Consider the following 26,901-nt stretch of genomic DNA (forward strand, 5'->3'; position numbering starts at 1 on the left):
TCTTTGTAGCACAGCTGGGGGCGTCCGGGAGGTCTTTTGCCAGAGGCTAGCTCACCATACAGGATGTCTTTTGGAATCCTTCCATCATTAATCCTGTGGACGTGGCCAAGCCAGCGGAGTCGACGCTGCCTGAGGAGGGTGTGCATGGTTGGGATTCCAGCTTGCTCGAGGACGGCGGTGTTGGTCACTGTCCTTGATATTCCAAGGATGTGCCTGAGGCAGCGCAAGTGGAAGACGTTCAGCCTTTTTTCCTGGCGGGCATACAGGGTCCAAGTCTCGCTGCCATAAAGGAGGGTGCTGAGGATGCAGGCTCTGTAGACTTGCATTTTGGTGTGAGTGTACAGCTTGTTGTTATTCCACACTCTCTTGCTGAGTCTGGACAGAGTTGTGGCTGCTTTTCCGATCCTCCTGTTTAGCTCAGTGTGCAATGACAGGGTGTCAGTGATGGTGGACCCAAGGTAAACGAACTCGTGGACGACCTCCACCAAAGGAGGACCACCAAATATAACTTCGTTGCAACACTCTGTTTACACTGGGCATAGACTGGGAGAGTATCGAAGTTCTGAGACTGGAGTCTCAAGGATGCGTTTATGGCAGTATGAATTCCAAACAAACACCAATCCAGGCCACAAGATTCCAACAATTTCATAACAAAATTAGGATATCAGTGTTATCTTACCATTTTATAATTATAATTGGAGATACACATCTCCAAGAACTGGAAAGGACCTTGGGAGGTCGTCTAGTCCAGTCCCCATTTGCTGGTGGTGCCGATGGTATGGCATTCTCCCAAAAGAAAGAACAAGGAACAATCTCGAACACAGTCCCAAAAGACACAATAAGGAAAATTCTAACTAAAAACTCCCACAGGTTCTGCCGAATTAGCTGTTTAAACTGGGAGCTGTAGTATACGCCAGGCTTTAGTGGCCTATGCCATTCTTTTAAAATTTGCCATTTCAATTTAAACTGTGATAAAATGGATTTGGCCACAGGAGGGTTGTTGGCATTGCAGCTTGTAATGGCTTTAATAGGGGTTCAGTTGGGGGTAGAATGAATGGGGATATTTCTAAAATAGTTCAGAATTTTCTGAATTTTGGATTTTTGTGTAAGCCTATTTCATTTTATACAGGTTTACTCAAATGCAGGAGAGAAATATACAGACAGAATTGGGTAAATCACAGTTCTGTTTGTTTCAGAGGGTAGCCGTGTTAGTCTGTAGCCTCACAAATAACAGGCAGTCCAATGATAAAGGATTGCCACATTTGTGGTTGTGATCCTTACATATTCGCCACAGCCTCTTCCCAATGAATGCCTTCCCCTGCCATGCCACTCTATTCAGGGGCCTCACCTGAGCTGCTGTCAGGGTCCCAGGAGCTGTGCCACGGCCAAAGGATCCACATGGCTACACAGTAATCGAAGGAGCCGTGTGGCCACGGAAACTGCTGCAGGGTCTGCCTGTACTGCTGCCACCACCCGTGCGTCCCAGCAAATAGTGGGGATTGTGTGCAGAGCGGACGGAGGAGTGCTCCACATGCTCTGCTGAGCTGCATTTCACTACACGCTGGTGCCCAGTTCACCACGTGTGGTGAACGGGGAGCATACTGGATACTGTGGCCTTGGAGACTAACAAATTTGTTAGGCCATAAGCTTTTGTGTTTGCAAGTCTCGGGTTGCATGTTACACTTCATGATGATCTTATTTAATAGTAATGACTTCAGTAGGTATATATTGTCATAGTGAAAATTTTAATTGAAGTGAATTTTATAGCAGTCTGTTTTTTAGGGGAAGATTTTAAAAAAATGAAAAAGCCCAAACCAGCCTCCTATGTCCATTGACTAGCACTTGTTTGACAGCATCCTCTCAAATACCCTGTGTGGCAGTAGTTGCCTGGTCCAGTACTCTGTTTTGCTCTGCCTGTAACATCCTTGGTGTCTAGAAGAACTTAGACTACTATCTCTACTTTTCTGTTCTGCATCCTTGCAGGATATTTTGTGTGAGATAGTTAGAAATTGTGTGCTGCTTCAAAGGCAGTGTTAAATTTGTTTGTGATTATTAGTAATTAGTACTGTTAAAGTTATTTAAAACCCAGCATGATTAAAGTAGTGCAAACAAACATTTTCAAAATTCTTAAAATCCGGTCCTGTACAAGCTAAAAATTACTACTTCACTAGTACAGCCGTTTGGATTGAAGAAACAGCCCTCTGACAGTTTTCTTGTCAGCAAATTGGCAATCCTTGTTTGCTGATCTGTTATTGCTCAGACTTTGTTATTCCAGATCTGATGCTTAAGGGCATTTGAAAAGAGATATTAGGCTAATTTCTTATATGCATGTCCCTTTCTTGTGCAGTTTCCCAGTAATTGAGGTATTGAAGGGATTTCAAAAACTTTACTGCTTTCTTTCCAACTCTTGTCTGCTTCAGCTGTAGCTTAAAATCTGTTTTACACATGGGATTTGCAGTTTTAGTACACTTTTCTTGGGCTCCCCAATTGTCGTGATTGTCCATATTGATCCAGTTTAAGCAACAGCATAAAAGATCAGTCCTCAGTGGTTTCCTGGCTTTGTCTGCACTCCTTCTGGTCATTTCAGCATACATATGTGAAGATTAAATATGTTCTCTTGTTTTAGGCAGTGATGTTCCAAAAGGAGTTCTTTTGATGCTGTAAAAACAACAGATCCATATCCACATAGTTAGTGCCTGCACTGTTGTAAATGCCCTCCTCGACTGTGGAAAGCACTCTGATACTGCTTTAAGTGCAGTATGTAAACCCTAGGTAAAATACCATCAGCCATGAGTGAAGGTAAATTAGTACAAAACCTTTTAGTGTATATAAGACATTACTGGACTGCCGATTTTCAGAGGTCTTCTTGCTGGAAAGGGCCAGTCTTGGGCTGTTATTTTGGGTGACTTAATCCATTAAATCTTGTTGGTCATTCAACATCATTGTAAATATTAAAATAAATGCATCAATACATTATTATATGTATTCTGTGCTGTTTAGTGTTATAAAAGCTGCTACTGTAAATCCTTGAAAGAGTATCAAGAAGCTGCATTAATCTATGTGAACTAGATATTTGAGCATAAACATTTCAGTTCTCGAATGTGGAAGGCTCTTGATTCATCCAGGGTGTGGTGATTCTGTAGATTAATGATAGACTGTAGAAAGGTATAGTAGATTTTATTTGCTGATAAATTGTGCATAACTTCTTTTGCATATTTGCTATGTGGTGAAAGTAACAACGTAGACTATTAAGGGAATTAGTCCATAGCAGTTGGCTGGAATGTCCTTTGTGTAGCCAGTTATTAGACATCTATGCAGTCATTCAGGTCTTAAAATTTTGTACCTATCATTAACTAAAATATTGCAGGGAAAAAAAAATTAAATTTTTTTTTTTTGTTTGAAGGCATTTTGTGAATAGTCTCTATTTCTTCTGCTAAAGGTAGTAATCTTGTTTCTGTGGGTGTGCCGAACAGCAGAAAGAGAGATACATTAATAAGTTTGGAAGGAGCATTCAGGCAGACTAATACTTAAATGACTTTTACCTAATTTCAAAAAAATAGGTAATATTAAAAATAGGCAATAAAACAAATTTTATTCTAGACATTGTGGAAGAAGTGAGTTTTGAAAAAAGGATTTTAAATGGCGGTAAATGATTTGCAGAATGGAATTAAAAAATTAAAAAAAAAACAAAAAAACAAAACCAACAAACCCCCTCACAACCTGAAATGTGGGCAGAAAGCAAATGAATCCAAATGAACTATGAAAAATGAGTACTGCACCATTACAAAAGATGTTACCCCAGATTATCTCCTATTTCACAGCTATTTAATGTATGTTTATGTACAATGAAGAAAGTTTAGAAGACACCAGTCCAAGTATATTGGTCAGTGGTATATACGTCACCAACATAAGACATGACAACTTGAGAATGTGCTTACTGTTGTGAATAATGCTAGTAATAAATAAGGAATGGTGATCAACATGAGAGAGACACTAAATAAACAGTTAAATACTGCTAAATAAACAGTGACACAGCTCAGGTTAATAACTTAAAAATGGCCATACTGTCAGACCAGTGGTCTATGCGTTACTGTATTCTGTCTTCTGATGACATCCAGTGCCAGATGATTCAGAAGTAAAAAACAGAACAGAGCAATTATTGAGGGATCTGTCTTGTCATACAGTCTCAGTTTCTGGCATTCGCAAACATAAGTGTTCGAACAACAGGTAGAAGGGGATACTATAGCACCACTTGGCTTGAAGTTTCCATTATATACAGGGTTCACAGTTTACTTCAGTGGTTCAGTACTTATGATCAGAAGTTGAGACATGCCGAGGCGACGGTTACACTAGCGAGTTTTTCTAACAAAACCTCAGCACTCTTGTCCATATTTGTTGACACCTTCAGAGAATTTTGATAAATTTGCTTAATACTGATTTTCCTTTACAAAAGCCACAATGACAAACCCCTAATTTTGTTGACTAAACAGGTAGAACATCCACATACAAAATGTGTGTTGTGGACAGTTCGTCGACAAAACTCAGCACTTTCGCTGGCAGCATTCTGCTTCTCAGCCATGAGGCATAACGCTGCTGTTGACAGAATCTGTCAACCAGAAAGCTGTGTGGATGCTTGGGGAGGGGGACGGGGAGGCTTCTCTTGACACACTGCATCCAGAACAACGGCCAGCCCTGTCTGCTGTGCTGCTGGGTGCCTGTGTTGTCAAGAGAGCAGCCAGGCAATCCGGCTGCTCTGTTGACAGAACTGACCACTCTTACAGTTGGTTTTTGTATGCGGCCGCACTCTTTTGACAGAAGGTTTGTCGGGAAATCTCTTCCAACAGTGATTTCTGTCAACAGATCGCTGTTGTGTAACTGTAGTCCTAGAGCATGAGATTGCTTCCCTGACCGTCTCGGCTAAAACCTATTGAGGGACCTATACACCATGAAGTTATACAGGTTGAACCTCTCTAGTCCAGCAATCTGTTGCTTAGTCACATCAGTGATATAGATTTTAGTTTGGAGGACCGCTTATCATGGGTGCGGCCAAGTTTCTTGTGGTCCCATGAAGTTAGTTTCCAGCCACCAGTCCTGGCTGTCAGCGTTCTGTGCTGTTGTTTAGCTCTAATTTACCCCTAAATGTCTTCCGCTGCTTACTAAATGTCGTCTTACTGCTTTCTGTTAGAAATGTTGGTAGACAATATTGCCCCCTAGTGGTTTGGCAGATTCTCTTGTTCAGCTCCAGTGAGGGCCTGAGGGTACCAGACTAGAGAGGTTCAACCTGTATAATTCTTTTTTGAATCCAGTTCTGTTTCTGGACTTTGCATCCTCATCTGGCAATACATTTTGTGAGTTGACTGCATTTTGTGAAGGACTGCCTCAAGTCTGTTTTTAAACTTGCTGTCTAATGAGTTCATTTGATTCTTTGTTCCTGTATTACATCAAGGAATAAATAACACTTCTTTAATTGCTTACTTCATAGTATTCATGATTTATAGATCTCTCATATTCCTTCCCTAGTCATCTCTTGTCTAAAATGAACAGTCCCATTCTGCTTAATCTCTGAAATAGTAGCTGTTCTATATCCCAATCACTTTTGTTCCTTTCTTTGTCCCTTTGCTAGTTATATATTTTAAATGAATCAAACAGAACAGCACTCAGTATCCAAGATGAGGGCATACAGTGGCATTCTGATATCTTTCTGTCTTATGTATTCCTTTGCTAACAATTTCTAACATTGTTAGCTTTTTTTCTCTTCTGCTGCACATTGAGCAGCTATTTTCAGATGACTCCAAGATCATTCTTATGGAATAACTGCTAACTCAGTTTGTATAATTTTATATGTAAAGTTGGGATTATGTTTTCCAATTTGCATTTCTTTGCATACATTGACATGGAAGTTCATCTGTCATTTTCTTTCCTAAATTACCCAGGTTGGCAGAGCCTTTGTAATACAGGTTGTTGAATTTCTCTAATCTGGCACACTTGGGACCTGTTCCGTGCTGAAGGGGAGAATTTGCCAGACCACAGGAGGTCAATATTGTCTAGGACATTACCAATACTTTCACTGCTTACAGGGCTCTTAGAAAACATTTAGGGGTAAATTAGATCTAAATAACAGCACACAACACTGGGTCAAGATGGGTGACTATAAACAATGTTTGTTTGTACCATAGGAAATTTGGTAGTTTGGGTAACTAAAGTTATGCTGGATGCCAGACTGGAGACGTTGCTGGACATGAGAGTTGCAGACTATAGAGGCTGAGCCTGTATTACCCATCCTGAGTAATTTTGTATCTCGTGTAAACTTTGCCACTTCACTATATCATGCCTTTTTCCAGATTGATTATGTTGAACATCACTGATGCAAGTCCAGAACTTGGGGGATCCCTCGATTTACATTTCTCCACAGTAGAAACTGACCAGTCTGTTTGTTTGTTTCCCATCTTTTAAGCACATATTGATCCATAAGAGGGCCTTTTCTCTTATTTTATGGCTGTATACGTTCCTTAAGAGCTTTTAGTGAGGGGGGCCTTATCAGAGACTTTCTGAAAGTCCAAGTACGCTACATTTTACTGGCGTACTCTCCATGTTTGACACCTTCAGAGAATTTTGATAGATTTACTTAAGATTGATTTTCCTTTACAAAAGCCAAAGTGACTCTCCCCCAACATGTTGTTTCATCTGTGTGCTTGATATTTGTGTTCTTTTCTACTGTTTGCCTAGTACTGAAGATAGCCTTTCTGACCAGTAATTGGATTGCCTCTAGAGGCATTTTTACAAGTCAGTATCACATTGGCTGTCTGCCTATCATCTGGTAAAGAGACCTACTTAAGTTACAGGTTATATATTGCAGTTAGTATGCCTGAAATGTCAATTTGAGTTCCTTCAGAATGCTTGTCCTAGTGACCTATTTAATTCATCAGTTTGTTCCAAAACCATCTACTTGACATTTTAATCCAGATTTGTTAGCTAAAAAGAAGAGCTCAAGTGTGGGAAACTAGGAATGTAAAATTCTCTTTAGTTGACCCATTGACTATTCAGGTGGATTGCGGGGGGGGGGGGAAGAGAGGATGAAGGTGTTCCAACCTGTCTGCAGGCACCTCCCACAGCACTTCCAGGCTGTTGTGGCCCAGGGCTGTGCTTGATGGACTGGAGTGCGCCTGCCTGCAGCACTCCTGGGTTAGGCTTGCCATGGACAAGGGCTCTTCCAGCTGCGCTGGAGCACTCCCTACTACGAAGGTCACCGTGGAGCCCACAGTGGGAACGGGGGCTTCTTCAGCCCCCACTGTTAACTGTTTAGGGCATCGGTTCCCAAACTTTCTGGCATCATGCCTGCTTTTTGATGCTTAAGAAACCCTCATGCCCCCTGCACCTCTTCTTTACCATCATCCATCCCCTTTTTAATAAATTCAATTAATAATTTAAAATAAATACAAAAAAGATATAAAAAGTTATTTGAAAATAAAAATAAGCACAAATAGTTTTTCTTGTCCCTGAAACTTAATAAAAATTTAATTTCAGAGACAGCAGAAACAAAATGAATTCAGTGTAAAGGATGCTGCTGCATTTTCCTCAAGTTGGGGAGATCCCAGATTTGAAAGATAAAAGCATGCAATGCAAATTGTTTTCAACATCCAGTTGATTTCTTTGTTTCATTTTTAAGGTGACTAAACTTGAAAAGCTTTTTTCACAGAGGTACATTGACAAAAATGGAAGAATAGTACATAGCACTGCTTCTCTAGTTTTTGAGTACGTTGGGAAATATTTCATCCAAAATTCTTCTAGCTTGTATTCAGAATTATCTTTTGCACTTGAATCATATTTTATTTCAAGTGCTGCTTGCAATACTTCTGGCAATGTATCAACATCAAGGTTGAATGGGTTGTGCGCTAATGTATGAATGGATATGCCAGAAAATTTGTCTGGAAAATAGTGCATGAATTTGTCAGCAAGGCAATACAGATGAAACTTTTTTTTTTCTTCACATCCTCTTTACAAAGTTCTTGGAAGCCTTCATTTTCAGCAAGTGGTGAAAATGTTGGAAAAGACGAAAAATTAGGTGTCTGAGCTTGTGTTCGTCGTTTCCAAAGGTGGATTTTTTCCATAAATGCTTTAATGGCATCGTGGTGTGCTGCAATGTTGGCAGCGTTTGTTTCCTTGCAGCTTCAGATTGAGGTTGTTTAAAGATTCAAAAATGTCCACGAGGTATGCCAGTGGAAGTTGAAATGTTTGGTCCATAAATGCATGATATAACTCCTTTTCTGCTGTTGCTTGAGCAAAATTTCCGCTTTGTCTTTCAGTTGGAATAATCTTGAAAGCATGTTACCTTTGGGAAGCCATCGTACCTCTGTGTGAAACAAGAGTTTTAGAATCCGCTCCCAAATCCATGCAAAGAGCAGCAAAGATTCTCGTATTTAAAGCACTGTTCTTCACAAAACTGACAACTTTGATGGGCAAATTCAAACAGTTACGTAAGTCACCTGGAAGGGTTTTAGCAGCCAACGCTCGTCTGTGTATGACGCAGTGAGTTGTGGTTACAGCTGGATTTTTTTTTTTTCTTTCAGTAATGTCAGAAATCCAGAGTGATAGCTGCTCATTGCTGGAGCACCGTCTGTGCATATTCCAACCAGTTTGCCCCATGAAAGTCTGTTTTTTTTCCCAAAAAAGTCAAATTGTTTTCATAACATCAGAAGCCTTTGATGTGGTCATTAATTACTTTGAAAAAAGCAGTTCTTCTTTCACGGTTCCATTTTTAATGAATCACATGTAGACTAGCCACTGACAGCATTGTGCTACATCTGTGGTATCATTGAACTGAATTGTAAAAAAAGGAGACGCCAACACTGCCTCCACAATTTGAAGTTTAAGATCTTTTGCCAGGTCATTGATGTGACATTTCACGGAATTGTCAGAAAGCAAAATGTCCGATTAGTTTTCTCTTGCTTTCGACAGCAAGCGCAACATCCACTGCTTTCAACAAGCAAGGCTTTGAGAGTTTCTCCAATTACCTGCGCTTTCTTGGCTTTAGCAATGAGCAATTGACAGTTCATAAGATGCTTCTACCACTTGATGAACAGCTCCAATAGCATCCAGCTTTGTGTGGTTCAAATTTTGAAGTTTAGCAGCAAAAAATTCTTTTGGTTTGTCTGTCAAAGCACTGTGGTTCTTTGTCTATTGCTCGGGACAACTATGTCTCAGGGCATCATTGCTGAGAACTGTGGCATACTATGCATTGAGGATCATTGATCCCATTATTTTCTGACAGTGAAGCCATACTTAATGTAGTCTTCGTGGTACTTTTGTTTTCTTAATTGCAGCCATAATATTTTTAAAAAATTCTGTAAAAATAATTTTCCTGATTAATGTGCGTCCATTAAACTAATTCTACTGTAAGTTATCACAAATGTTTGTTTACTATTATTACATAAGGACACGTGCTGCCTTGTGTATATACCCCAGCACCAGTAACAGCGCAAGACTGGCTACCTACTTCCATGCTAGAATAGTCCCAAACACTCACGTGAGCATGCTAGAAAGTTTGAGAAAGTTCCACTCCATTCTGCATCATTCTTTGGCCTCCCAACCCTCCAAACCAGTACCCTTACAAGTTAAAAGGCCAAAAAAAATTAACATTTTTGTGGTACAAAATTTGAAATTTAGAAACTTTTAAAGGCAGTGGTCTCCAATATTTTTACACCTAAGATGACTTTTTAAATGTCAGGCCAAGCCCCAAGACCCGACCCACTGCCCTCTCTGTTCCCCTATGGATTGCTACATGACCTTCCTCAGCCAACCATCACTCCCTGCAGCCAGCACCCTACTCCCCGAGTCAGGCACACTATCCCCCAACCCCACAAACTGCCAGTGACTCAATAGAGCCATGCCCCTTCAAGCTGCATGCCAACCATATGAGCCTTACTGCAAAGGCTGGTCCCAACCCCATGTTGGACATGGCCCTGGCCACATGGGCACCAGCTCCTCCCCAACTGGGCTGCAGGCACGTCTCCAGAGCTGCAGGTGCAACAGGTCAGCTGCAGCCCTGGCCAGGATTCCAGACAGAGTGCCGGCCTCAGCCCAGCTAATGGCACAGCCCCCACCTTGTGGGTGCCTGGTGCAAGCCCTGCTGGCTAGCTGCCGGAGCCCCCTACCAACCACCAGAACTGCCTGCCTACCCAAGCCCTGGGCCAGCGCCTAAGCTGCCTGAGCCCTGCACAGCTGAGGCTAGCCCTTCCAGCCCCCAACCCAAGCCTCAGACTCCTGATGCTAGCTGCTCGAGCTCTGCGAGTCTCCCCGCCAAGCTGCCTGAACCTCGCACTGCCAGGGCCAGCCACTTGAGCCCTGTGAGCCTCCCACCCAAGCTCCTCCCCTCTTTCTTCCAGGGATAGTCACCAGAGCTGCAGGCCAGCTGTCTGAGCCATGGGCCAGGCTCCTGAGCTGCCTGCTGAGCCCTACGCTGTCAAGGCTAGCTGCCCAAACTGTGGGCTAATCACCCGAGTCATAGGCCAGCAGCCCACCTGAGCCACTGGAGCCTCCCACTGCTGGGGTCAGTTGCCCAATCCCCGACTAGCCACCCGAGCCCCACCAGCAACGAGCCAGCTGGCCAAGCCATGGCTGAGCTGCCCAGGCCACCTACTTGCGCTGCCAGAGCTCCGCATTGCCAAGGCTAGTCCTTTGAGCTCTCCACCCAAGCCTAACACTGCTAGGTCCAGCTGTTTGAGCCCCTTGCCTCGAACTGCTGGGGCCAGCTGCGGGCCAGCCGCGTGAACCACAGCCCAGCCACCCAGACTGCTCACTAAGCTGCCTGAGCCCTACAATGCCAGGGGCAGGTGCCTGCCTGAGTGGCTGGAACCTCACACCGTTGGGTCCAACTGCCTAAGCCTCTGCAAGTCTCCAGCCTGAGCCCTGGACCAGCTTCCCCGACCAGCTGCCTGCCAGCCACAGCCACCCCATGAGCCATGGTCTAGCTGCCTGCTGCCCCCTTCCCCTCCCCTCCCCCAGGCCCTCATTGTTTTCTCCCTCTTCCTGCACTCACTCACCTTTGCAGGAGGGCACTCCACATGGGTCTTCGCAGCCATCTCCTTTTTATAGTGGCTGCAGGGTCACCGACAGAAAATGGTAGGGGCTGCTCACAGCGCCTGAGTGCTGAAGAGGGAACTCAGTTGGTAGTTAACCAATTGAGTCCGTTGCTGAGAGCAGGCTCGCTCTTGGGGTCGGGGGAATTGAGAGGGGCTGAGTCACCTTGCACCTCCCCAAGAATTTCTTCATGCCCCCAGGAGGGTGCACCCCCCAATTTGGGAACCCATGGTTTAGGGTGAGGCTATCTGTTTAACATCCCTAGAGGGAACCTCCCTCACATCCTGTGCAGGGAAATCCAGTGCTAAGGATTGGGCTTCTCTTTAGTGCCCTGGTCTTTCTTGAGTGCTCCTTTAGCTAACATACAGCTTCTTGCTTTTGATGTATGAAGTATCCGCAGTTATTTTCGTGATGTCTGCTCTTCAGGCTATGTCTATGCTACAAAATAAAGTTGAATTTATTATAGTCAACGTGGTAACACTAGGTTTTATAAAGTGAAAGTTGAGTGCTCGCACCTGCCCGCAAAATGAACTTAGTTCACCCCTGCTAAATTGCCATATTTCAACTGTTGTGGCAGTGCATTGTGGGGAACCCCTCCCACAGTTCCCTCAGCCCTGTGGCATTCTGAGGGTTTTTTTTTGTTAATTTGCTGGTGTGTTACAGGGGAAAAAATGCCCTGCACGTGGTGCTGGGTGCCTGATGTCATCTTCCCAGACTGCATTGGCCTCATTCCCCTCCCTTTGAAAGCAGATGGCTATGTTTCAGAAGGAAGGAAAAGTAGGGGATCCCAGGGGAAAGAAAATCAAACAGGTGGTGGTGGTCAGAAGCTGAAGCACCCTTAGCAAATGTGCTCTGCGAGCACCCAGCTGACTGTGCCATGTCAACAGGTACCTCAACTAGTTATCCCCTGGTTAACAAACACCTTTCATAAGGCATCACATCAGGGATTGTCAATCCCACACATTACAGCATGTGTGCTCTGGGAGCACCCAGCTGACTGTACCTTGTCAACAGGTAGCTCTCCCCTGCATTCCTGCCCCCTTCCCCCTCCCCCATTTAAAATACAGAAGACCATTTCTGTGGCTCCTCTGAGCTGCAAACTTTGGGAAGCGAGAGTAGTGGAATAGGGCCTTGGGGGCCCTTTGTGCCTAGGCAGGTGTGGGGCAGGAACAGTCCTGAAAATACGTGTGGCAGGGGGCCAGCTCCTCAATTGAACTCAACTGGCAGGGGTCAGCTGAGGCTCCTTTTGACATGGTGCAGTCACCTGGTTTCTTATTACTCATCCCTCCAGTGTTGCCTCGCAGGTGCCAGCCAGGCCCTGAAAATATTTGCCTCTGGGGGAGCCAGCCCCTTGTGCTTGGTGAATCCTCTGAAAATGTGAAGCCCTCACCTTGCACAGGCCAGGCTGACATGCTGCTGTCTGGAAGCATGGTCTGCACTGCACAACCAGCACGTGGTGTGGTGAGGGCTGGCCTGCAAGCTGCATGGTGTCAGGGCTTTCAAAAGTGGCTAGATGTGATCACCACACTTATCATAAAGAAATCTATTCAAAATGCTGGGCTTCCTATTTCCTGCACGCCTGAAGAGCAGGAGAGGTGGATGCGGACAACATGCACATTCTGGGCATTTTGGGAAACCTCTGGAGGCCAATAAAATTGATTTAAAGAAACAATGTTTCCATAGTAGCTCTATTTTGACATTTAAATTCGAACGTAGTGTTATGCAGCATCAAATGATAGATGCAAGAATGTCGATCTTAGTGCTCCTTAAAATTGACCTAATGGTGTTTGCAGTGAAGACTGTCAAACTGACCTACGTCTCTTAAAATCAGCTTTATGCTCTAGTGTAGACATAGCCTCAGATTCTTGTTTGGTTTGCCTAATGATGTTTCTGCTTTAACTTTCCAGAGTTTGTTCCTTTCTATTTTCAATTGGATATGACTTTTAAAGGATACCTTTTTCCTCTGTCTCTCTTACTGTGCTGTTTAGCCATGGTAGCATATTGTTGGTTCTCTTATTTTCTGGGGGGTGTTCATCTAGTTTGACCCTGTTACTGTTTTTTAAGTAGATTCCATGCAGTGTACAGGCATTCCACTCTTGTGACAGGTCCTTTTTAATGTCCATTTAACTAACTTCATTTTATTTTATTTTGTAGTCTACTTTCAGGTTAAATTCTACTGCGGTGGGTTCTTGGGTATTTACCTGCTATAATTATATATAAAAAAACCCAGTCCTGTAGCACTTTAAAGACTTAACAAATGAACTGGGTCTGTCCCACAAAAACTTATAACATAAAAAAAAGTTACTCTTTCAAGTACGACAGGACTGCTTTTTTTGTTTTGTGAAGATACAGACTAACATTTTGAAATTTAATTCATGGTGGTTGTACTGAGTGTTTCAACTGTAGTCACCTCTTTGACAAGATCCTGTCTTCCACTTACGACTAAATCAGGAATTGCATGTTCCCTTGTGAGTTGCAGTACTAGCTTCTCCAAGAAGCAGTCATTGTGTCTAGAAATATGCTGGGATGATATGTGCCCTGCCAATATGGGATCATTGAAATCTCTTGTTAAGTGGCTTTACTACCATCACCATTATGGTCAGATGTAATTGTAGCTGGTTGGTAATATATTCCTAGTACTGTACACTTATTCAGATATGGAATTTCTGTCCATTGAGATTTTTATGGTAGTTTATTTGAGATTTTAATTATTTTACATTCTTATTTTTCACATATATGCCACTTTGTTCCTATGGTCTTATGTCCCATTGATTAGTGTCATTCTATCAGTTTCTGTGATGCCTGTTGTATCAATATCCTCATTTGATACCATATGCTCAGGTTCACCTATAGTAGTTAGAATTCTAGCATATCTAAAATTCAGTCACTTCTGAAATTCATCAGTATTTACTTGTCTGTTTTTGAGTAATGTAATTGAATCATGCTCTTTTTCATGTAACTATTTCTCATAAGTTCTTAATTTGTTGTGGAACAAGCAAATACTTTACCTTACTTAAGGACTCTAATAATAGCCAGAAGAGGTGATGTAAAGTCAAGATCAGGGTAGAGTTTATCCAAGATGTGTTGAATAGCATCCCACGACCAGAGTTTCCTCAGTTTTCCATCTGAGTAGAATAAGTTTTATTATGTGCACAAAGGCATGTGCAGATGTGCACCTCCAGTAGAAACACATGCTGCCAGCTATGGACATGCTGTAAATTAGCTGAGCAGCATTTGAATCTCTCAGGAGTTGCTGCTCAAGTGCTCAGCTTACAGGAACACTGCTGTTGACTTCTGAGTACACAAAAGTTAAAACTGCACATTTAAATTAGATTGCTGATGTGCTATATGTGGTCACCGCTGCTGTACCAATGTGGAAGATGGGCTCTTATAAAGGACACAGTCAGCTCGGAGGTTTTGAGTTGTGGTGTTTCAGAAGAAAAGTATCAAAATTACAACAAATGATAAGGTGATGAGGATTAATTTTAAGAGTACAGTTATTAGCGATCATGGCTAACGTTGCGAGTTGGACTAGTATCCAAAGGAGAGTGGAAGTGCAGCTGCACTGGGAATGAAAAAACAGAAGATGGAAATTGACAACCTCTGTGTCAGAGATGTCACTTGAAGAGAGGAGAGAACGCTCTGCAAACCACAGTAATGAAGACAATCCATGCGTAGGAGGCAGCAAGTTTCACAGTATTATTCACCGTTGAGTGTTTCATGCAACTGTGAGCCAGTTTTATTCTGTTCATTTCCCTCCTCCGCTTCATCAAAATATACAGCTTTAATTTTAATTATTCATTCACTGCATATCTTACGAACATTGTCATGGTAAAACCTTGTGATTCTGAAGCGGAATAAGTTGTGACGAAAACTTTGAAACAATGGGAGTGGGAAGAACAGGACTACTTGGACCAATCTGTCTGGTCAGGATGGCATATGCAGAGTTGATTCCAGGGTCACCAGAGATGGTGGAAGTTATAGCCATTTTGTTGACACTAACTCCTTCCCTTTCTTTAGCTCGGGTGCCATTGTGGTTTTCAACTTCGTGTTCTTGATTTCCCCCAGAAGTCTTGTTCTTTTAACGACTGTTTACCAGACATGAGCTAAAGAGTCCATGAGTTACATCATTATAGCTTTTCAGCTTAGTCTAATTCAGTGTTTTTCTGTTTTCCTGTTGCACCATTTCCCATCAACATTTATCACTGTTTGTAACTGGAACATTTCATAAAGTTGGCTACGGTCCCGTAGTTTGGGTTGCAAATAAGGTAGAGTTGCTTATTGCTATCACCTTTACTGGCTTTGGGTGGCATTCCTCAATACTCAATTCTTTCTTGAGTTGAAGGGAAAGAACAGATCCAACTATTCTTTTCAGAAGCTCAGTAGCTCTGCGCATCCAGACTGGTCTTAGTTTACCTTCCTGAGTGTGTTCCCTCATTCATTCCCTCTCCTACTGAAATGCCTTTTCTCCAAGCCTCCCTAGTTGTGTCATCACTGCAGAGCAGTGTTCCCCATAATGTTTCCCACCTATAAGTGGAATGAATTTTGTTATGTGCACCAGTGTCAGTCTGGGTGTTCCTAACTCTTCCATCCCTGTGCGCAAAAAAAAACCTCTATCCTGCACCTGATGGAACCTCAAATCCAGGCTATCATGCTTGGTAAAGGGCATGGACTTGAGCTCAGTTTCCACTTGAACCCAGGTGAGCAGCCCATGTATTTTGCAGTGAGACTGAAGAGGTAGACTAATTAAACCCAGCTGCAGTTATTTCTGCCATCTTAGCCTACAGTTCCACCTGGGCTGTACTCTGTGTACCTCTCTCATTCTGCACTGGAAATAACCTGAGCTGCATCAGCAACAAGCTCACCTCAGTCTTCTGCTGGTGTGGTATCAGTAAGACCCTGCTTTTGGTCCTGCATTAGAGAGGCTCGGCCTGTGCCGGCACACAGCCTAGTACATTGGATGCAAGTTGCGTAGGACTGGCATAGGTAGGGCTTTGCAATATGGATATACCACCCAGTTCAGTTAGCTTCAGTTAATTGTAGTGGAGACACTCCCAATGAGCACAATAAAGCAGATGTGGCTGGCCTGTGTCAGCTGACCCAGGCTTACAGAGCTGTAAAATTGCAGTGTGGACATTTGGGCTCAGGTTGGAGACCAGGCTCTGTAATGTCTGTATTACAGCTTTTAGCCCCATAGCTTTAGCCTTGCAAGCTCCAGTCAGCTGACATTGGCCAGCAGTGGATGTTGTGTTGCAGTATTGACATGCACCGGCTGTGCCTGAGCTCAGTTACCGTTTGATCACAGGCTCTGTTACAGGGCTTATGTGTGAAATCTTCTTCCTTTTGTCTCACTGTTTTTTTTTCCCCCACTTGGCTAGTCAGGTCATTTGAGAGAGTGGTGCTGTGACGTTTGCTTCATTGTTTGGTAGATAGATCTGTTCAACCTTCTTGGTTTGTAGTTACAGGTCTTGTGACTGAGGGGACATCTGCTGAAATTTTAGTATTCTCCCTGACATTCCAGTCATATCCTAAACCTTACACACACAACGTTTTGAGGGACAGACAAGTATGTTGTTACTAAGCACTCCTCACATTAGGCGTACAATATAACAATGGTGACTTGCTTAGTAATAATGATTGAGGTGTTGCTGAATAGTTCATAGATTAAAAGGAGAATCATGAGGCGACTGGTGAAGATGGATCCAGTTGACCACCAGCCATGTGACCACCTGCAAGCAATGTGGCCCATGGTCTTGCACCCCCTGGCACTCACTGCCATTGGCAGGGGAAGCAGAGCAAAGTGGTCCTAGCTTGCTCTGCTCCTGGCCTGTGAGGACAGGGATGGTCCACCCCCTCTGTCACTCGTGGGGAGAGCAGAGCGAGCTTTGGACTGTGTTGCTCCACTTCTCCCACCACTGTTCGTAAAGGTGGGGGGCCAGACACCTGCTGCAAACACCAAGTCTCCAGCTTGCCCCCAGCTTCCCAGTTGCTGGCTGTCCCTTTGGTGTTCTCCCTGTTCCCCCTGCCCCCCATTCATCACCACTGGGAGGATGCTTTTATTTTCAATTGTATTTTGAAATTGGATAATAATTTTGAATAAAGTCTGTGTTGATGGTATGAAATTTATTTCTGATAATACCTGAGAAGTCCAAATATTTGATTTGTAGCCTATTCAAGTTAACATCTTTGTGCTGGGGCTTTGCTTAATATTTGTGTCTCGAGTGCCATGAACTTTGCTTGCCAGGCCATATTGACATAATCACACCCAGGAGTAGAGACTGCTGAATTATTTTGTAGATTGTAGCTCTCTACTCAATTTGGATAATGTTAGCTGTTTTAAATACATTCTAAGATTCTGATTACCTCACAGGAACAATTGCTGTATCCAGTGATGTAGCCCATTTGGTCCCAGGATATTAGACAAGATGGATGAGATCTTTTTATTGGGCTAGTTTCTATTGATGAAAGAGTTAAACGTGCAAGCTTATCAGAAGCAAGCTCCCCATAAATGAGGCTACTCCAGCTCAGCAGTACCGGACCCTGCGAGGAAAAAAAACATGAAATGGCTGTAGACCTGTCTCCTACTTCTATAATGATCTGTCCCCCTCTTCCTGCAACATTGTTTCAAGATCATGGGTCAACACATGCCTGTCATAATATGTAGCGTTTTGTATCCAATGCACTAAATGTCACAATAGCAACTGAGTGGAAGTAGGCCATCACTATGCTCTAGAATGAGTTCACAAAGGAAAATAAGACCAGCACTGTGTCTCGCCTGTCCATGAGTGCTTTTCACAAACCAAACACTCTATCTGCCCTCATAGTTCTCATCCTTCCAGGAAACCTGTACAACACTTTCAAAGGTGACGAGAGAGGACCGTAAGCTTATTTCTGCCTTCTGGAAACTTGAAACCCATTGATAATTATGTTCTGTAGTTTAGGTCATATAAGATGACCTATTCCCTAGTTTGTTTCGGCAGTCCTTTGTGTGGCTTTGGAACTATGGCATCTTAGAAGAATGTCATAGAAAAATATAACTGGGGCAACGTCGAATATGCTGTTAGTAGTATAGAATTTTGTTTGAGAAAATTGAGGGAAGACAACTCAACTCAAAGTGCCCAGCTTCCTCCATTTAAGTCAGTCCTGAATGACAGTGGTCTCCAAATATAAGAAGGGTTTTAAAATTGATAGAAAGTAGAAGTAATCTATAACTAGTGATGCTGTATCAGTAGTTCCTTCTGCAGTATTTGTTACAAAATAATCCCCCGATGTGTGCACATTCAAAATGTGCACATCTCATGTCTACGTGAGAGGGGTGCATGGAGGGCAGTGCTGTGGGAGAGGGTGGGGAGACTCCGCAGTCCTGCAGCTGGAAGTTGGCTGGGCAGTGCCTGACTGGCAGAGCCAGCCACAGAGTCCCTGGGCAGGGAGGCCCCCTCAGCTGGAAGCTGGATGGGCAGTGTCTGGCCTACAGAGCTGGACAGGGAGACCCCGCAGCCCCACGGCCTGATTCTTCTTCCTCCCTCCCCTCAGCCATGTGGCTGTGTGACAGATGTGTGGCTGGGGAAAGGCAAGGAGAAGGCTCCTAATCCGGTTCCTGGCTCTCCTGCACTGGTGGGACCCGGGAAACTGACCAGCTGTGAGCTGGTCAGCTTCCCAGGTCCTGCAAGTGGTAGGGAGACTGGAATCAGGCTGCCCCCTGGTTCCCAGCTCCCCACCACTCTGGGAGCCAGGAAACTGACCAGCCCTGGTGAGCTGGTCAGTTTCCCGGCTCCTGCAAGCTCCCCCCAGCTTTTGCAAAAATTCAAGTTAGAAGGGGGGCTGCAGGGATGCAACCCCTGCGTATCTCAGGGAATTACTGTATTGGGATCCTTTCAGTAACAGAGAAAGGGACTAAGCTACTACTGCAAACAGAATTGGAGACAGGGTGTGTCTCATATTTCATTGAATCACACATTAGTCAGACCCATCGTGGTTTCCATGAGCAGCACTAGGGAAGTTACTTTGGTCTTGTAAGATCTAGCTTGCTTAAGGCTTCAATTTTTGCATGAGTAAAAATCTTTCAATTTTAACATCAGCATTGGATGAACAGATCTGGTGAATTTGAATAATGGGTTACACAAAGGTAGAGGGTGCTATTAGCAATATAAAAAGTAATCATCTAAAAATTTAACAGGTTAATATTTTTTCGGATCTGAAGGCTTTTTCTTCAGTTTGACTTGTTCCCTGAAATAAAATGAGCTAACTGTAGGGTTAAGTGCTGAATGCCCCCAAAAGCAAGGGCAAAGTAGGCATTCTGCTCAGATATAATTCATAAAAATTTAAAAGAAAATTACTATCACTGTTACACTTGCTATTTTGGGCATTAACACACAACTCTATGATGTCCACATTTCTTAAGAAATTCTAGCAGTTCACCTTAAAGTGCCAACCAGTTCTTCTAATCGGACATATAACTACTGTTTGGTGTGAACTTTGCTGAAAAGTCCAACGGTAGGTTTTACTGGCCATAGTCAGACAATATGTGTAAACTTCTTGGCACTATTTTCTAGTACTGTTTGATCAGCAACACCCATGCTAACCTACATTTGGACAAGTTTTAAGAATAGTTTTTTGTTTTTGTTTGTTTTTTTTTTTCCTGGTCATGGTAGATGGAGGCAGGACTCTAATGCTCATAAGTGCAGACTAAGAAAAGATAAAGTCTGTTTTATGACTGAATAAATCTTCAGAAGGAAAAGGCTATAACTGTGCTATTCATACATTTAAAGAATATTTTATTAAATTCTAAGAATACAGTGTTTGGCATGTTCATCCTTTGAACAGCAGTATTTGTTTCTATATTTTCTTTTTAAAGCTGAGCTTGTATGTGATTAAATATAACAATATTCAAATAGTGTTTAGTTCAAGACTTAAAAAAAATTACCCAGCATTATAATATGGTGAATTATAACATACTATAATAACTCCTTACTTAACCTTGTTCCCAGTTAAAGTTGTGACATTATTTACCTGTTAGACTGAGCATGTGTTTGGGCTGCCTGCTTTGTCCACCTCTTGCAGGATGTTATGGAAAAGTGGCCTGTCCTCTTGGGGGCCTGACACCAGGGTGCCAGCAACCCTCTAGCAACTCGCCTAAGTTCCCTGTAAGGTATGCAGCTGGGGAGCTATAATTCAGCTCACCCCTGCCCAGCCCTACAGCTGTACTACTCTTGCCCTCTTCTTTGGAGCTGCTCTGCAGCGGCTCCTTTTGCTGAGTTGCAGGGGAAAGAGGAAGGAATCCATTCCCCATCAGCACAAAGCAGGTTTCAAACAGCTACAGATCCCTCAACTTCATGATCCACTTAACATGGCAGTAACAGTAAGGATGAAGCCTGGGGCACCTTGAAGACTAAAAGTTTTTGAAACTGAAAAGGACAGGGTATTTGAAGTGGGGTTGGTGTACTTAAAGGAGCAGTGCTGCCTTCTCTCTCATGCACACGCGCACACACACGGCATTTGAGTCTCTCTCTCTCACCCACCCTTACCTACATATCTCTTGGCTCTGTGCAGCTGTTGATGCGCTGTTCAGACGAAAGCATGGGGCACTCCAGTGGTCCATCATTTTTAATTTCTGCAGCCACTCCCATGTGTGTCTGAGTCAATGCTGCCTTGTGCAGTGTGAAGCAACATTAACAAGGTGTTAACCCTTGCGGGCTCAGCCAAGTATTGGTTCATCTAGTAACAAGAGTTTTTCCATCATCTGATTCCACTGCCTCAACCAAGCTGCACAATCGTTATTGCTGTATACAGTATTACGTTGTTTAAAACTTGTATTTCTATACTGTCTTCTTGTCTGTGGGGGAAAAAAGATTCCCCTGGAACCTAACTCCACATCCCATTTACGTGAACTCTTATGGGTAACTTGGGTTTGTTTAACAGAAAATGAAATAAAGTAGAATTTTTTTCCAAGAACATAACTCCAATGTTAAGTGAGGGGCTACTGTGTTTGTGTATTACTGCTATTTTAGATATTGCTTTTCTTGTAGTTGCATTTGTTTTGTTTTTAGAAAATGCCAGTGGTGCAACCATAGGTGCAGTTATAATGGATGCTTCACTGCTGCTGTGGGTCTCTGTCAGGGAGTGGAGGAAACAAAAGGCAGAGTGAAGGGAACTGGGAAGGAAATGTAAATGTGATTGAGGAAAAGAGAAATGATATGGTCCTGGAAACAGACCTTCACTTATACAGATACTTTGATGTGAACTCAAAGCAGTAATGTAGAATAAGAACACAAATTATATTTCTGTATTAAATAGTTAATTGGAAATATGAAATTCAAGTCAAAGCCTATGTTAAAGCAAATTTATGAACAATTTGAGGTCTGAAGGAAACATTGGAGCAGAAGAAATGAGGCAAAGAGGTATGGGGAGGAACCTTCGTATAATTTTTGAATTTGTATATAGATTCAGTTCACTACAGATGATAACCCTGTGGCTATTATAATCAGAGCAGTCCATGCTGAGAGAAGTCCTTTGGCTTCTGTTAAAATAATCTAAATAATTTAACACATTTGGAGATAAGAGATCTGTGAGACTGAATGCAGTTCAGTAAATTTATGCTAAGTAGTTGCTAAGGAAGCATCCTAATTGTTTTAACCATTACTTTTTGAATACAGTAGAATCCCAGTTATCTAGAAAGGATGGTTGGGGGGGTCTCATAAGGATTCTCAGTAAGTGAATATGGAAATAGATAGCACAGTGTTTTTTCTATTGTAATTAAATTGGGCTTACAAACAAGACAATTTTTAACATCTTTACTGTGCATATTATAAAATCTGTAAATGCTGGAGATTACATTTCTTACAACAGAACCCTGGGTGTTTGGAAATCAATGCTCTTCTGTTTACAAAAGTAACAATGGATGAGGCCTACATCACAAGGAGAGACCAATGTATGGCTAGCAGATTCAGGCTCACAGGATTTGGGTCCAGGCTTGGAAGTCTACATAGCAATCAAGCTGCCCAAACCTTGGGAACCCAAGTATACTGCTAGTGGCCAGACATAGGTTTTTGTTTGCTTAGTAGACATACCCATTGATTAACTGAGAAATTAAGGTCTAAACGTGACACAGACCTTTATACACAGCTTAAGATTGATCCATTAATTATCTTCTTTGGTATCTCAGTTATCTTCTGTTGTGAAGTGGTGAACTTTGGTAAATGATGTTTAAAATAGAAGTAGCAAAACTTAACTATAGTTCTGTGTAAGTAGTAGTTTTACGGTTTCAGGTCACAGTGGAATACTCACCTAGTTCTTAATTATTTTATTAACTCGACGTTATTATGGGATATTTAAAACTAATATATTAAAGGTAAATATTTTTCTGAGAGGGAGTCCTAGAAGTAGATTTTATACTAGCACATGGCCTGATATTCTGTCAGCAGATGAGGTTAGTTTCCAGCATTCTCCATTGTATTATGCTCCAATATTTTCTCCTTGAATATCACTCTAATCATTCTTGTTTTACCTATTGTATTTTATGGAAATATTAAATTTTAACTAAGCAAGAAAACTAATTTATCTAAATGGCTCTTACTTACCAGAGTATTCCATAGCCCTGATATTTTGCCATGCCTTTGTAATATTTGATTAATTTCACAAAACAGCTTCTGTAACATTAATAATTTGTATTGAGTTCTCTCATCAAAAGATAGGTTTTTTTATTTTTTAAATCGTGAACATAATATTTCAGTTTGGTATCATACCAGGTTATGTTCAAAATAAGAAGATATGGAAAAATTAGTGATTAGATGGGCAGAACAACAGCTTTTGAGATTAGCACGAACAAAAAGCAGTGGAGCAACATTTCTGGTCCTGGTTTGTCTTAGGTATTTTGTTTTTCTTCTGCCTACAATTGAAATGTCAGATCTACAGAGATGCCTGTACACTCTGCATATTTTTATACCATTAGTTGATTACTATAGTCCATGCAACTGACTGTGTAGAGAAATTGAGAAAATTTGGATACATCCATGTTTCTATATTGATAAATAGGTATCCAGCCTGCAAAGTTTTAGTTACATTGAATTGTTCAGTGGTGTCTAAATAAGAAATCAAAGATCGCCTACATGTGGTTACAGACCACCCCCCCACCCCCAGAGCCAGGCTCCCCCAGTCTGTCCCCTGTGCTCTAAATAAATGTCCTCCCCCTCCCCGAGAACCAGGCCCCCAGTGTCCCCCTACTCTAAGTGAATGCCCTCCCCCTCCCACAAAGGCAGGCACTCCAAGACCTGTAAATAAATGCCCTCACCCAGAGCCAGGCACCTCCACCCCCATTCTAAATCAATGCCAGTGAGTCACTGGGGCCACTGGAGTAGCAGTGGCTGCCAGAACCAAGATGGGGCCAATGGAGAGGCTGCTGCTGGAGCCAGTGCCACCATGTGCTTCTCCATCAAGCAGTGGGGAGCGTGTGTGGAGTGGTAGGATGGCAGTCCTCGTATACATCTGTGGAGCCAGAATCACCATGCTATAATGTCCTGTTTGCCACATGTGGCAAGTGGCAAACATATTGGACACCATGGGCATAGTTGGTTTACTAGTTTAAACCCTTCCTCTGTGTTGCAGCTGGGTCTTAATTTTACAGTGAGGTTATCATTTGGTTCAGCACCTCAAAAGTAGGAATATCTTAATTAACTCCTAAAATGATAGGAAATAGCTTGCATGTGTTTTAAGCCCAAGATGTTTGTTTGCAGTTTTGCAAACGCAGTAGAATCAGATGGTATTGCAAGCATTTTGGTGAGTATCTGATGTTCACCATATTGCAATAGTAACAGAGAAGGCTGTGCCAGTCTATATACTTGCAAAACAAAAAAGCAGTCCACTAGCACTTTAAAGATGTAACAGGCCCACTTCTTCAGACCATAGTGGAGTCTGTTCTGTATGGCTATAGTCTGAAGAAGTGGGTCTCTCCCACAAAAGCTCGTCACTTAATCAATTATCTTGTTAGTCTTCAAAGTGCTACTGGACTGCTTTTTTGTTTTGATATTGCAATAGTGTAATTTTTAATATCTGAAGGACACTATAGAGATTGAATCGGGAAAGTAGGTATGCAGAGTTTTTTCCTCTGTGTGAAGTTAAATACTTTAAAATTTGTGCATTCCATGTGTAACACTGAATATATTGTTTCCCATCAACTGCCTTTGGGAAACAACTTTTGCCGGTTACACCTTTGATTACATAATCACCATTGATCGTTGCTCAAGAATAGGAGAGCAAGAATGAAACTTGTAGACAAGCAGAGTGCAGTTGTCTTTTCCTGTGGCTAGGAGTCTTAGGATATGGCTACACTAAAGAGTTTATAGTAGCGCAGCTGCGAGATGATCTCTGATGTAGCCACTTTAAGCTGATAGGAGACAGCACACCCATTGGTTTAATTACTCCAGGCCCTGTGAGGCAGAAGAAGCTCTCCTGTCAAAAAAGCGTTGTCTGAACTGGTGCTTAAATCTGTGCATTTGTCACTTGAGTAGCTTTTTCCATGCTTTGGAGAGATGTAAATTATACCACCTAAGTGGTAGTGTAGACTTAACTCTAAGAACTTGTTTCCTTAGTCCATAAAAAAGATTCTTATGGAACTGGTGAATGCTGGGCAGAGAAGAACAAACTTTCGGTAACTCGCTGTGAAAGTCTGGCTCTGTTCTTCACCAATGATTGATATAATTTGACACCTCAGCATGTGTTTTGCTGGATACATTTCATCAGGATAGGAGCTGGAATATCATGAGTAATACTTAGTGCAGGACTGGAGGGGGAAAAACCAACAAAAGAAAGGAAATGTTAAAATTTAAGAAATTGTAGTTTCTCTCTTTTGTTCATAGGAGGATAGGGGTTAATACTGCACGTCTCTTTCACGCACACAGCTCTGACTTGGTAAATATTCCAGTTATTTTCACAGATGTTTTTCTAAAGCATACAAATAAAGTTAGGGTTGTGCTTTAAACAGTAAGCTATTTTAGGAAAATATTGTCCATTTAAGTGGTCCACTCCATTGGAAATCTTGAATTAGTCCCTTTATAACTGCTTGTAAGAAATGTACTTATTTCTGTGCCATTAATCATCATATGGTATCTTTAGATTCAGTATCAATTGGATTATTAATAGTGTAACCTGTTTCCCTTTTATTTTGCAGGTATACAAAACTGGGATATGCTGGAAATACAGAACCACAGTTCATCATTCCTTCATGTAAGTATTTATTTACACAGGCGCTGAAGATCATGGCCTACTTATTTTTAAAATTAGAAGGCAGCCATTAACGTACAGCAGAATTGCCATGTACAGGGCTAGAACATAAGCATTTTTGGGCATAAGCATTTTTCTTCAGCATTAGATTATTTCTGGAATATTTATGCTCAGTTTATCCTGAACGTAAGCTGCTGCCACTTTTAAAAAGAGGGTGAAAGGCTGGGAAAGGAGCCTAGCTTTAAAAGTTACAGTAGCACAGGCAATGTTCCTCTCTAATTTTTTTCCATCTGTATTGGAATGAATTTTTTATGTGCAGCACCATATTGATGGAATGCTGAGATCTGGGAGCCATTGTGACTTCATCAGATTATGTGGGAAAGTCATGGGAAAACTCTGAGGAAAAATTAATGATTTAGATTAGAAAGTGTACACATAAGAAAGGGTGTAATAGAGTTGTGTAAAATAATGAATGGGTTGGAGAATGTAAATTGGGAGCTCCTGTTTAGCGTCTCCTAATACAAAAACAAGGTGGTATTCAATCAAAATGGAAAGTGATGCATTTAAAACTGATAAAAGGTAATATTAATGTCATGACTGACATTATTTTAACTTGCTGCCAATAGATATTATGTATGCAAGAGTGTATAAGAATAATAAAAAGATGACATGTTCATATGAATTGTAACACCCTGTTGACTGAGTGAGCGGTGCTCTAGGGAGAGAACCTGCTGCTACTTATGAGAGGTCGGAGACAAATAAATTTCCTTTTTGCAGCTCACTTCCTCAGCCCTTTCCACAATTCTCTTTCCCTCTCCTCCCTGTACCTGTTCTCAGAGCAACTATTGACTAACCCTGCACCTTTCTTTCTCTTCTCCCTCCCCTTTGTCCCTACCTTCATCAGAACCCATGATGAGTGGCTGATTGCAGGCTGGCTCACTGCCTGGTCTAAGGCTAAAGCATGGTAAACTGAGAGCAGACCAGAACCCGAAGCCTAATGATGTAGGTGTGTGTGTCTCCTCAAGGAGGAAAGAGAGGAATCTCAGCCCATTTTCTTATAGAGCCAAGAACTAATGCATGCATGTGTTCACATGCCCTGGAAAGACAGCCCCAAGAGTATGAGTGGATGCCTTTTGTAGGCTTGAGGGACACTTCTTGTGAAAAGGTGTGTGGGGCAATGAGTGTGAGCAGATATGTGGGTCTGAGGGAGCAGTGAGTGGGATAACAAAAACACAGAGGATAAGATACATGAAAATATACAGTGAAAAGAGGGGAAGAGTAGTGAAGAAAGGAGAGAAGTATAAGCACAAATGATATGAAACTTTTATATTGATGTTATTGCAATTTCTATTTCTATTGGTTTATTGCTTTGGATTCTCATTACCAAAATATTTCATATCACATTTAGTTTCTTAAAATATACAGTCCACCAAAAAAAAAGTTGTGGCGGTGTAATCATAAACTGATAATTTGCACCTCTTCCTTCTGAGAATATCAGATGAGTTTATCTATTTAAATTAATTTAGCCACACTAGCTATCTCGAAGCAGGTAAATATCAGCTCCTTTCTACAAATGGAGAAATTGTACTAATACTATTATTTCTCTAATAG

The 26,901-nt window shown here is 42.1% G+C and overlaps 1 protein-coding gene across 1 annotated transcript in view; it reads left to right on the forward strand.

The window, feature by feature from the left end:
- Nucleotides 1–26,901, forward strand: part of ACTR3 (actin related protein 3) — a 58,038-nt gene that overhangs the window by 6,705 nt on the left and 24,432 nt on the right. The window contains exon 2 of the mRNA XM_075001338.1: nucleotides 25,238–25,293. Within this exon, the coding sequence (XP_074857439.1) occupies nucleotides 25,238–25,293 (56 nt within the window). The remainder of the gene's footprint in view (nucleotides 1–25,237; nucleotides 25,294–26,901) is intronic.

This window comes from Carettochelys insculpta, chromosome 8, assembly GCF_033958435.1.
Source record: "Carettochelys insculpta isolate YL-2023 chromosome 8, ASM3395843v1, whole genome shotgun sequence".
Classification (NCBI taxonomy): Eukaryota; Metazoa; Chordata; order Testudines; family Carettochelyidae; genus Carettochelys; species Carettochelys insculpta.